The following is a 13,342-nucleotide window of genomic DNA, read 5'->3' on the forward strand; positions in this document are numbered from 1 at the left end:
TTTTTAAATGTGACAGTTCACATTATTCATCAGTTTTCACCAGTTGTTTACTCACTACTGAGTATTATTGAATAAACGTCACGGAATGTACAGTAAGAGTGAATTGGAAAGAGAGGTCATTGATTTTACTTTATATCTGTATGTTATGTAGATCTGGGGACATCTAACTTAAGTACAGTGATCATGTTTGTGCCTGCCGAACCAGTCTACCAACAGTTGGACGTAAACACGCCATGCCTTTAGGTCAGTGTAGACATGAAGAAAATGCGTTTAAAAAGTTTAAAGCTTTTGAATACCTTCGGGGAGAAAACAAATACAAATCAACACAAAACAGAGTAACAATCATGTATGAATACACAATGCTTGGCCAGACAAGAAACAGACACAATCTCTAAATGTATTAATTTTTTTTATTTTTAATATTTTCTTTTTTACTTTTCACTTGAAGTCCAAGATAGTAGAAATAATGCTCAAACTGAAATGTCCCAGGCACACACACACACACACTCACTCACCAAACACATACACTCAACACTTAAAAACACCAGGTGCTTCAACACCTCAAAATAAAGCTTTCATTCTACCTGTCCTTTACAACTCCAGAACAAAGATTCAAACAGTCAAGTGAGGCAACACATCTGTTCTGAACCTCGTACATTTCCCCCTCTTTCCATTTTTAAAAAGCACTTTCAACACATTCCTTCCAGCCCTTTCAAAAACACAGCACACTTAAATGATTTATGTGGCCAGAAATACGGTTAAAATGTGTTCCCCAAGTCCACTAATGAATCTAGAAGTACAACTTGATACACTATAGTTTTTTCTTGACAGTGAGAATGGTCATTGGTATACATGTGAGAGAATAATAAAATCTTTTATTTGTGACTCTTAAAAAGGCAAGTAATCTCTTGTTGTTGTTTTACACTGTACCTTCAGATTAACCACACACACACACACACACACACACACACACACACACTACATCACTACTATTATTGCTTGGTTTTGTTTTCCACACTGCATACGAGTCTCACTGTGTATTTTCTTTTAAACATCAAAAATAATAAATAGGAAAGTATACCATGCTCATACATATTGGATTGCACTTCAGTTGCTTAGACCCCAAACCCTGCTAAAAACTAGGTCTACAGCACAGTAATACCTTTCTGAGTACATGGGAAAAGTGATTACATGTGTGAGCAAAAAACCAACAACAAATTAAGTACAAAAAAAGAAGAGGAATAACAATGGAATAGTGACAAAAGCACTCAATTCTATCATACAAGGCAATCACAGATTGCAAATCGTCGAGGTTGCTGGAAAAAAAAAATGCCTGTAGGTTCTTCAAATTAGGACAAAGTATTTTCCAATCAGTCACTGCTTGCTACTTACTGGACGTAATGAACAATTTTGCTTTCATAAAAATTGTTACCCCCCCCCCACACACACTCAGCAGACAGGAGAGATAGAGTGGATGAACTTTGGCACCTTTCTGTCAGGTGCAAAGGAGGACGAGAGGAATTAGCACAGGCTGTGTCTTGTGCTGGTCAGCAGCGGAGGCTAACCCAGCAGCGGAGGCTAACCCAGCGGCGGAGGCCAACCCAGCAGCGGAGGCTAACCCAGCGGCGGAGGCCAACCCTGACCCATGGAAGGCTGAGCCCAACACATAGCCCCGGTGCCCCCGTCTTCTGTGTTCCTTCAAATTGGCACGACTGAACTTCGGTTTGGAAATACTTCTGGTTCAAGCTGTACTTTTGCCTTTCGAGACTTGCCCCCGCCACCCCCCCCCCCTTCCCTCAAAAGAAAAGAAACTAAACCACACACACACACACACAAAAAAGAAAAGAAAAAACAATTACATACATTTTCTTTCACAGCTCTGAAATGTTTCCCTTTCGTTTTTGCATCCAGCAGGAAAGTAAAACAAGAAAAACACTCTCTTACTCTAGCACCACCACCCATGCACCCTCTTATCTTTAAGGACCAGTCGACCTAACCACCAACCCCCTGAAATGGCCTGCTGTTCTTTTATCTCAGAGCAAAGTAAGCCACAGGCTTCAGCAATGAGAAATCAGCATCCAGCCTCCTCAACAGCAGCCGGAAGATGAACGTGTATGTGTGTGTGTGTGTGTGTATGCTTATGTGTGTGTTAGGAGGATGGTGATGGTGAGGGTGATGGTGATGAAGGTCATGGTGGGAAGGTCACAGGGCATCATTTGGCCACACAGATGAGGTGTAGGGCATGGCACTGTGGGTCAGTTCTGTGTGCCAACCACCTCAGTTAATGTCTCTTTTCTTTTTCATACTTTTTCGCTGAGCAACAAGAAGGAAAAAAATAAATCAGGAGTACAAACGAGAAGAGGGGGTCTCTCCGATGATTGATGTGCATCCCCTCCCGGGCTCTAGAACAGTCCCGACATTTCGAGGTGTGGGAGGGGGGAGCGACCGGATTGCCCCCCCCCCCCCCACTCCACCCCTGCGTCTCTGCGCCCTTTGACCTTCAAAAGTCAGCCTTGCTGCCTAGTCGTTGTGAGGTTTCTCTGCAGCTCCCTGCAAGGGCAAAAAGAGAAAGAGAACACCACCATTAGACAAGCAGGTCTCAAACAGCAGCATAAACCCATAGAAGATTCCATAACCCACTGAGCTCTTACAACACAGCAGACTGCTGGGTGCCTTTGCGTCCTATATAAGTGTATGGAGAGTTATAAAAAGCACAGCGGACTTCACTGAGACAGTTAAATATGATATCAAGCGACCCCAGAGGGAATATCTGCCCTTCTCCTCTCTCAAAAGGGATAGCGGAGTGCTTGCTTCCAGTGCGCCAACAGTCCTTATAAAGAAAGCATATGGCAGGAGGATAGAAGTTAGGAATTGGCATCAATCCTCCTTTCTTTGACTAAGTGATAATTTATGCCTCTGTGGAGAGATTTTAAGGACTTGCTATGGTGGTAGGAACAGCACCAATGGAAGGGTGAAGGCACATTTACCACCATTTCCTTTCTTACAAGTAAGCAAAGCCTGTAGTCCCTCTTCTGCAAACTATTCATTAGAAAGTCAGCTGAATCCAAAAAGCAGAACAACTAGTCTACCAAATTAATTGTTACGCTTTCGACTGTGCCCAAGGACTGGGAAATCAGGCAGGAACTAAACAACTTGCCTTTTGGGCCCCAAATCCAGAAAGCCCCTGCCAAAAAAAATTCTTTAATTTCATAAAAAACAAACTATTGGTTAAGTCACTTCCATAACTGACTCCCTATATAAACTTTGCCCCCAAAAACCAACAGGAACAGAAGCCACCCAATAGGCAACTGAGGGGAGCTTTGCACAGTGCAGCAACTAAAGGGTTTCCAGGGCTACAACAAACATGGGGGAGGGAGAGGGCAAAAAACCCCACAAGAACAGTCCCCCTTGGTCAGGGAGCAGTGGCTTGTGCCAGGATGAACAGCGCAACAGACGCGGGGGCAATGAATGTGGCTCGAATGGTAAACAAAGCAGCCGTTGGCTAGGTCTGGGAATATTAGCATGAAAAACAACACGCGTAATCTGCTTTCATGCTCCCTTATTCGGGCTGAGAACAGGGGCTACACAGGACCCAGATTCCACGGGAGACGAAAGGCGAGACATGACTCACGCTTAGATTAAGTTGTTTTTCTGTTTGTTTGTTTTTCGGGTTTTTTCTCCCCCTCTCTTTTTGCTGAGCTATGCGGAGGGGCTCTGTGTTTCGTGAGGGTTAACAATGAACTCATTTCGGTGACATCGCTTCGTTGAGAATTCAGTTTGGAAATAATTACACACATTTTAAGCTGTCCAAAATTGGGGGTGGGGGGGGGGTGGACTGTGACAAGCTTCTCCGTTTGAAGTCTCTTGCCCAGCTCTCTCGGAGTAGACTACACTTTTAATTGACAACTTTGGACCAGTAAATTGTTCATAGTTCTTAGTTGGAGGAAGTAACTGCTTTTTTGTGTACTGGCACTGCACCACAATCTACTTCTTACAACACTGTTCAGGATTCCTCTCAACATGGGCCATGTTTGGTCTGAAAATGACTCTGATGAAGGTCTGACTTCATCAGGTCAAAGGTCAAAACTTCAGATCCTCAATGATAAATTAGATATATAAATAAATAGCTTTGGATAAAAGTGTCTGCCAAATGAACAAATGCAGATGTAAACTGGATGAACCATGGAGCAAGCAGTGTTGCGCTTTTCTTTTCTCGTTCTCTTAAGTTGATTTTGCGAAATAGCTGCACCCATCAAGGTGCATCAAGGTGTGCAAGCCCCTCTCTATCTTCTGTGGTCTGAAAATGGCAAATTAACCCCAGATTTTTCAAAAATGCTTACGTATGGTCTTCCTGTGTACAGTCACTGAACCTCATGGACTCACTCATCAATGTGTCACAGCTCAGCCTGTGTTAATTGTGACTGTGTCAAATAGTTGTTCTGCAGGAAATGAGAGAAGTAGGCCTCACCATAGCCAGCTGCCGTCCAATGTTTCCCACAGTAATGCCCCCGGAGAAGAATATACAGGGTAGCCACGAGCGAACATACAAGAAGTCTGGAGAGGTGTACCTGAAAGATCGGGTAAAAACATTATATTAAGTAAGACATGTCCACATCCTTATAAAACCTCTCTTCTATTTCTTTCAATGGACGAAAAAAAAAAAAAAATCACAAAGGATAGGAAAAACGAGGGAAAAAAACATGAACTGATCTAAAAAGACAGATCAATAGCAGGAGGAAGCATTAAAGATTAATGCTGGAAATAAAAGGAATCTCCCCCCTCCATCTCTCATGTGCTCGCATTTTCTCTTGATTTCTCCACCTCCCTCCTTCCACAGAGAGAGAGAGAGAGAGAGAGGGAGAGAGGGAGAGGGAGAGATCTTATTCTTCTCTTTATGTACAGGCGTGTACAAGCTCCGGGATCCTGCTGCACTCCAGGATGTTTGTGAGCATGCCTATGTCTGACAGGTTGGAAGCTGGTAATTGGCTGAATTCGCTCTCCCTGTTTTTCCATTCTTCCTCCCTATCTTACCAGCTCTACTTATTCACACATATCTGGGACTCCCAACAGGGAAAATAACTGCATACATTTTCTGGGCAGCCCTTAAAGGGTGCTAGCTGAAAAATACTATCTAAAACTGGGCTCTCACTGTTGTCACTCTATGTTTGTTTTGATTATTCTGGATTTCCAGATTGAAAGAAAACAAATATTTATTTGAAATAGCATCAGCCCTTGTTTCCCGCCCACAACTACTAGTTTCACCATCAGCAGCAATGAACACATATTGAGTTGCAAACGGCTGATGCGATTGACTGATACTTACTGGTAAACACCGTTGTAGACCAGTAGCTGTGTGATGAGTGTGGCCAGCAGGGCTGTGGTGATGCCAAGGCCAAAGCCACTCCTGGAGCGGTCAAACGTCCACCACAGGCCCAGCGACAGTGCTGCCAGGGTCAGGGAGAGCTGGACATTATTAGCAAAGTCCAGTTTCTGAAGAAGAGTTAAGGGAAATGCGATACAGTGTGCAAATAGACACTGACGACACCTTCATTCACACATTAGCAGCATTATAAAGTGACATATGAATGGCCTTACGGCTTGATGCATGTTTCAGACATGAGTCTTAATTTGCATTGAAGCAAAGCAGGTTACAGGTTTTAAGCTGGTGCAAGTACCATTTCAATTTTGTTTTAAAAACTGGATTAAGATCTTCCACGGGCTTGACAGTAAACAAACAGGAGCCAGTGCATTTGCTGCCTAATCACAAAAAACACATTTGTGATTAGGCATCCATCTGAACCAGCCCATGAACTGCACTGGTGGAGAAGTGGGTATTCAACAAATGGAACGATTTGACTGCTTTGGATGTGTACACATGTCCTTGCCAGATATTTTGCAGTCTTGCCTTGGATGAACAATTAGGAAGATGACATTTTAAAAGGCAGCAAGTTGTAATTGGCAGTGAAATACACCTCACTTATAAAGCACTTTTGGCCTTAGCTTTCTATGCTTAGCCATGCAAACAGGTAATGTTAATCAAAATATACTGACTGCAAAGAGTTCTAGACAAATTGAGAAAGCTTCGGCATATATTCACCATTGCATACTTATTAACATTACTTTTAGCTTAACAACACTGTAGATAATAATTCATGCAATGCACTATGTAGTGCACTAGTGTTTGGGCAATTTACAGAACAGTAAAGAAACTTTCATGAGGTGACATTATTGCGTAAGGAAGTGGAACATATTGCATGTCAAAGTTCAACAAAAACAAAAAAAGTGCTCTGTTTTAAAGTTGATAAAGTTGACGGTCAGAAAAAAGGATACAGCACTGGCGTGGTTGATGCCCACAAACACTGCGATGCAACGCATCACACTGGCCCACTCCCTCTTAAACTTGTGTGGCTCCCCAAGATGGCTGTCCAGACAAGGGTACAGCAGGCCAACCACAGCTGGAGAAGTACAAGAACAAAATGCATACATGAAAAATCATAACATTTAGCCAATAATATTGACAAAAAGTCATGCTTTAAGATCAGAAATGCTCATTGGTCACACTTGAGGCATTTCATCTCAGTACAAAGTGTATATAAATTATGAACTAATGATGTATAAAAATTCTAATAGGCCAGTAGCAAACTGTTAGAATGTTCTATTATCTGGTGGGTCCAACGTAATTCTGTTGAAAGAATTCTGCAAATCCCTTGATGAAAGCATCTGCTAAACTATTAACCATTAACTTTACTTCTTCGTTAAGGTTATTTAAAACTTGTAAATGCAGAATAATTCGTTGATGTTTCTTTTATTGATGTGGTGTCAGACTAAAAGTAAAGCTCAAGCATCATTTCTACTTTCGTTTCATAGACAAAGCGAACAGTAGCTCGCACATGACGCTATCACTCTAGACTGGAGTCTAGTCTATGGAATGCGGGGGGAAGGGTGAGCAGCACATTTATTTATTTTTTTCGAGAGCACGACTTCCGTGTTTCTCTTTTTCGGCAAGTGGCATGTTCGACGTGAGAGCCAATAACGTGCCGCTTTCGCAACTCACCCGTTCTACAAAAGCCAATGAGAAATCAGCACACCCCATATGACCCTACATGCCAGGCTGTTTCCAGGGCAGCGAATAAAATGGGCGATAGAACTAGCAAGCTACTATCGAATGAGTCAAAACAAGACACCCCTTTTCTGTGGACTTTGAGCCTCATTACATAACGCACTGAACAACAACAAACGGACCACACACGACGTCTTCCAGATAGCTGATTAGCGAGCTAATGATGGAACAAAGTGTAACGTTACTAAAGTCTGGCTGATAGCTAACGTTAGCGTCAACTATGGCCGCCTGACTCCGCAAAAGGCATCGCCTACCCCCCCCCCCCCCCTTTCCTTTTGCAATAGCGACAAGCATCCTTTGTCTCATCTCGGTACTTATATGTTGGTCTGCAAATTAATACTAATTAAAGAAGCAATACAATATTTGTCATTTAACTTAAAAGAGTTTGAAAATCAGCCATTTCCTTACCTGCTGCTGTTCCACAACTAGGTGGAATCCACCAGGCAGACGAGAACAAAGTTGCTATCACTTCCTCGGGGAACAACGTGACGTTTCTTTGAATTTGTAGCAAATTTAGCACCAATGCGAGAAACACTCCGACGGTAAACAGCACGAAGCCCCGTCGTATTAGGTTAGCGGACTGGATACTGTGAATGGACCCATATGCATGCCGCATAACTGAGGTTATGATGGACATCATTTCTTCTACTTTAGATGAAACCCAACTGGCACTCGACAGGTCTTTAGCTTTCATTCGTGATGAACAGGAGCAACTCCAACAGTGTCCTTCAAGTCTTGGCATTTGGCACTTCAGAGGGAAAACACAAACAGTGGCAATAGTTAACACTCAATTTAAATGAATAAAAATATGATGCTAACATTTCCTTCATCGACTAGTTCAACAGCATTGCAAACTGTTTTTGTTACTGGGTTTGTACCACTCTTTCAGCTTACTAACGTTACTGATAATCCTTCATGGTTCTCGTAGAGGATTAAGCCGAGAGCACCATCTTCCATCACGTTACCTACCTTGATCACCAGACAACAGCGTCCTCACTGTCTGCAGCGATTCAGAGGCGACCGTGGCTTACACTATCGCACCTGAAAATGTTTTCACTGTGACCGCCGCTTGCGCTAAGAGTTTGTCAGCGGCCTGTTTGGTCACATCATCGTTTTGATGAGATACGAAAGTGAAAAAAAAACCGCTGTTGGCTATTTCATTCCTTAGCACAAAGCTCACCTCACGGGCGTGCTTCCTCTGCAGAAAACAAGCGCGCTGGTGTCTGGTGAGTTGAGCTGGCCAATGATAAAGCGGCGGGCGATATGACGCGACATACACACCACCTCCCCTACATCCACGCATTACACGTAGGCTATCCACTGCTGTATGCTCTCGCGCGCAGGATCAACGCAACCTCACTGCTGCTGTGGTGGCAGTCATGTAACTTTGAAAACAAACTTGAACGGGCAAGACAAGAATGAGGAATGAGGTCAAGTGTCCAGAGTGAGATAATCAGACTCCATTATATGCTGGTTGTAAACAATATTTATACGCTGAATTTAGGCCTAGTAAAAATTGTAATCAGTCTACTTCACCTCAAAATGCCAGGCCTGCTTTCAGTGAAAGGCCTATGTATTGGAAGCAACTGTGACTTATGGTTAGAATCTTGTCCCTAATTCAATATGGAAGTCCACTGCAGTGTCACCTGTTAGACAGACAGGAAGGCAACGCAGAAACAGGGTCAGTGGCACTCTGATGGGCGTTGTCGGTTGAACTGATACCTTTGTTGTGAGGACAGGGGGGGTCATTGACACACAGCACAGGCGATGGGGTCAGAACAGTCACATGCTTGTGTGTCACACTGTAAACACCCCATGCCATCGTGTAAGTGAGGAGAACTGAGGAGTGACAGGAAAATAGCCAGATATGGGGTCTGAAAAAGGGACACAAAAACATGTTTACTGCTGGGCATTGGCAGCTTATTTGGGTCACTTCTGTCTGTGCACATCCCACTGGGCAAGCCAATAGGCTAAGCAGATGTAGACAGTGGTTATATTTCTCTTGACTTACTTCGACAACATCAGAAAATAGATACGAAACCATAAAAAAATAAAGGGGATTGGGGGAAAAAACAATAGGCCTACACCTTCTCCTTTCCCCACATGCAAATTCAGGTTGGGACTTCCTCATCAGCTTCAAAAGTCACATGCGTATGGCCCTACATTCTTTTGACAATCTTGTCAGTTATACTTACTTGGATAAATCTAGTACAGGTTTGCATCTGAGAGAAACCGTCTTTGTTTTCACCTGAAAATGCTTGAAAAATGCATGTTAAAAACTTTCTCTTTGGGTCCCCCTACTTTTTCTGTCACTTAAGAAAACCATCATGGAAGGCCTAACCAGAAATACCACATTCTCTCTCTGCTCTGTTTGATATTGCTGCAGGAGTAAACCTCAGTCCACTTCACTTCTGCACTAACCCCAGTCATCCGATGATAAATATAGGACTTATCGGCTTGCAGGTAGGCTTTGTCTCATATTGTACCGGTAATTAGTGATAGTAGTAGTAGTTTCTGGGTTTGTTTGATAGCGTTAACTGTTTTTTCTTCTGACCTATCGGAGAACATAGAGGAGCTTCATGATACCACATGGCTGAAGTTATCCGTAACTCCCTTTCCCTCTATCTGAAAGTGCTTAGCAAATGAATGAGGATTTCAGTTTTGTCTGCAGTTTTATTTTTTACATTATTTTGAATATGACTCGCTCCAGTCTCAACAGCACATCTTCTTTCTTCATACGCATCTCAGTTCTAAACACACATACCCTGTCCCCCTCTCCCTTTATCTCTCCATCCCTGCGCACAGGGCTTTCTTAAAGCTGCAGTTGGCAAGTCTGACAGATTAAAGGGACACCAGGCAAGCTTGATGCTAATTTTTTCTTCGAAACTCCCCCTCGCTCGGTCTGAAGCTCTTTTCCTTTTCTTTGCATCTTCCGTCAAGGGTTTTCGCTGCTTCTTCGCTTCGCTGCCATTATACACACATTTGCAACAATCGCTAGTGTTTCGTTAGCCTGCCTCTGTGCTGTATGCAGGATGTAAACTGATCCTGCTTCGGTCGGCGGGTACGATACACTGAACTTGCAAGCAGGATATTCTTCCTACAGGCAGTAGGGGCGGGCGAGAGAGTCTTCATTCGCCCTGTAATGAGTCAATTAACCATATACTGACTTACGAAGATGAGTAATTAACACAAAAACATTGCCTGGTGTCCCTTTAAGGGGATGTAGCCAAAATGTTGAATGTTTACAACTCTTATGCCCCTCCCCCACTACCACCGAGCACCCTCTCATCAAGTTTTGCTCGTCAGTGCGCACCAGACTACACCAGACTGTGATTGACAGTCAGATCTCACACAGCCCTGCTCTGATTGGACCAGAAGAACCGGGAGCTGTGGATTTTTGCAAAACAAATTACAGGCTCTAGGTGGAGGTAGAAGTGCTGATTGTTTTCTAAAACCGTCTGATTTATGTTGTTCTGTCGGATCATAGTCTCGGTTTGAGTGAATATGATCAAAAAAATCTTGCCAACTGCAGCTTTAAAGGAGCTGCACTATTTTACAACAGGTTATAGACTACCACATCTACATTTTCATATCAAAATGTTTTGTCAAGGGTACGCTTGCAATTGAATATAGCCTAATTATAGGCCACACTTAGGTCATTTTTGGCACTAGATATCTGCTTGAATTCAGTTGTTGTAACCCCAGTGTCTATTAATGGCCCAGTGTTTCCCACAGAATTGAATTCTATAGACCCTTAAAAACAATAAAAACAAAAACAATGCTTGAACGTTCTATTTGGTTCCCAATCTACTTCCTCTGCATTAAGATAACATATGGAATGTTAAAACGGAAGCCTTGTGGGGCCAACTATGATGCTGATAATGGAACTCTCTTGAAAGGGTCTATTTGTGGTGGTAGGTTTGCAGAATTAACATGAATTCAACAGTTTTTAACAAATTAGCGCAGCATGGTTATGATGCTAACCAGATTTAAGTACAATTTAGTACAACCTGGAAAAATCATTGTGTGGTGGTCAATGTTGATATTGTGGTGGGCCGCCACAAATAAGTCAATGTATGGGAAACACTGATGGCCTATCTTAAACTACCGTGATCAATTTAAGTTCCGGCAACAGTGATCAATTTGTGCCCCCCATGGAAATATGTAATGCCCGTCCGTTAATTTTATGTCTGGTAAGGTCTGGTAAACCTACTCATTAGGCCATGGGGTGGACATATTAGATACATATTTAATGCTTCCTTAAAAAGACAGGAAGTGACTGATGCATTGTGAAACTTGTTTTGAGTTTCATTTCTGTTTAGAAAACCCTGTCATCTGTCATCACATTGGTTGCATCTGGTGCATGTATTTGTATTAACAATTTGTAAGAATTATTTTTCAGTGGCGGGGGGGTCATCAGGTCTGTTAGTGTGTGTGTCCCCTTATATAACTTAAACGGTGCTGATCTTACGTACTTCAAGTTGTTATGCAAGACAGAGGGTCACTATATCCTCCTGCATCCAGCTCAGATCACAGATCACACTGTGGTGAATATTGTACAAGGGTCTGCAGTCAGAGTCGAAAACAGGGGCGAGGGTCTGCAGTTGCCTTACTGCTTCTGTTTTGTATGTTACAGGAAGAGGGTGCTACAAATTGTAGGACCTTTGAAGGTCATTGGTCATTAGGCTGTACTATTGCCCCCTGTCAGTTTGGAGCCGTCAGACTTACTGTGGCGCTACTGGTTACAGAGTCCAAACATACACTGTATGTTTTCCACATCAAGGTGTAATCAAAAAGGTTTTTTACCTATCATTAGTGCATTATTAAATAACCCTTGTTATCAGAGGCCTATGTTTCTTGTCCTGGCCGTAATCCCATGCAAACACATATTTTGCCATTTAAATGTTTTATCATAAAATGAATACCTTGCTGACAGAACTCTTAAGCTTTGTTATACAAAACCAAACTGTCCACATCTGCCTACACTGCTAATATGCATTCTTCATCACATAGATAATGGCCATTCCTTGTTATATAGGTCTAAATGATGTTTTCGCATAGCCTTGTATAGCAGAAATAATTATGTACCACTGTAGACAAGTACATCATGTAATTTGGGAGAGGTCACGGCTCATGACAATTAAATAACCAAGTGTCAGCGTTGTGCTGAAACATACAGTATTTGAACAAGCGATAGGCTACACCCACAGATTACAGTATGTGTGTGTATATAATGACTGCATACCAGGCAGATCCCTGATATCATTTCATAGAGAAATCATGCCCAAGCTCAGACAAGTGATGTAAGCCAGCACTGCCATCACTATACTAACCTTAACAAAATCATCAACACTTAAGTCATCCAGAGAGCCAGTGTACGGCACATGCCATGTCAATTTATAAGACCCATAGAAGAGAATTACGCTTAATTAAGTTGTCTGACTTGGGGATTAACTTGAGTCTGCCATGAATTCACCCAAATTAGTGGGCCAAAGTAACAAAAAGGAAAACAGGAAAGCACTTGCTCTCTCTCTCCTCTTTCTCTCTCCCTCTCTTTCTCTCTGTCTCTCCCAGGCTCCTGGCATTTTGATGAAATGAATACTGAGGGTGTATCATCCTTTTTATGCTAATCCGTTACCAAAATTAAGACTCTGACTCCTGACCTGGAGCAAGTTATTGCACACACAGAAAAATGTAGCTGCGATCTGATATTCTTGGCAAGAAATTTAAATTAATTTTGACTCAGAGGCGATTTTTGACATTGTTGGTCTTTAGAAGATGCTTTCTTTTATTTATTCATTTGCTTTGGTCGTTTGGATGCCAAAATAAAATAATAATAATAATAAAAAAAACATGAAGGAAGGAACTCATCTGGAAATTGATTTACAGTATATATGGCTGCTTTCCAAGTTTCAGAAAACTTCAACGCTCTGGAGCGCAGTTTCCCCACACATGTTTGTTTGGAAACACAAATTAAGGATTTTAAATGCAGAATTGTATTAGGGCCGCAGAAGAGCACTGGAAAGCTTTACAGCCGTAGCCTATGTGTTCACTAACTTAGCTTTTCTATTTGGAATGAGGAAAGAATCTGCTATGCCATGATGAAAACTGCACAGGAATCTATGGTAGTTATAACCCCCCACCCAACACACATTTATTTTTCTCTAAAATGAGGATTTTAAGCCACAGATTTGTAGCAATGCAGAGCGAGTCAAGCCCATG

General features: G+C 42.3%; 1 protein-coding gene across 1 annotated transcript; it reads right to left on the reverse strand.

Moving 5' to 3' along the window:
• Positions 1 to 392: 392 nt before the first annotated feature.
• Positions 393 to 8,321, reverse strand: insig1 (insulin induced gene 1). Its single transcript, XM_076290237.1, has 6 exons — positions 8,090 to 8,321; positions 7,529 to 7,868; positions 6,331 to 6,455; positions 5,324 to 5,490; positions 4,469 to 4,568; positions 393 to 2,550 (listed from the first exon to the last, which is right to left on the reverse strand). Exons 2-6 carry the CDS (start codon positions 7,860 to 7,862, stop codon positions 2,521 to 2,523), a joined length of 756 nt encoding a protein of 251 aa, XP_076146352.1. The 5' UTR covers positions 7,863 to 7,868; positions 8,090 to 8,321; the 3' UTR covers positions 393 to 2,520.
• Positions 8,322 to 13,342: the final 5,021 nt, after the last annotated feature.

Source organism: Alosa pseudoharengus, unplaced genomic scaffold (genome assembly GCF_046254945.1).
Source record: "Alosa pseudoharengus isolate Yale_2024_CS ecotype anadromous, Long Island Sound unplaced genomic scaffold, YU_APseudo_1.1 YU_APseudo_1.1_scf_18, whole genome shotgun sequence".
In the NCBI taxonomy this organism is placed as follows: Eukaryota; Metazoa; Chordata; class Actinopteri; order Clupeiformes; family Clupeidae; genus Alosa; species Alosa pseudoharengus.

Coding starts and splice junctions, on each gene's coding strand:
- insig1 (XM_076290237.1), bottom strand. CDS start 7,862: ATGCCAAGACTTGAAGGACACTGTTGGAGTTGCTCCTGTTCATCACGA. Junction 6,456..7,528: donor TAGTTGTGGAACAGCAGCAG/GTAAGGAAATGG, acceptor GTACTTCTCCAG/CTGTGGTTGGCCTGCTGTAC. Junction 5,491..6,330: donor GCATCAACCACGCCAGTGCT/GTATCCTTTTTT, acceptor ACTCTTCTTCAG/AAACTGGACTTTGCTAATAA.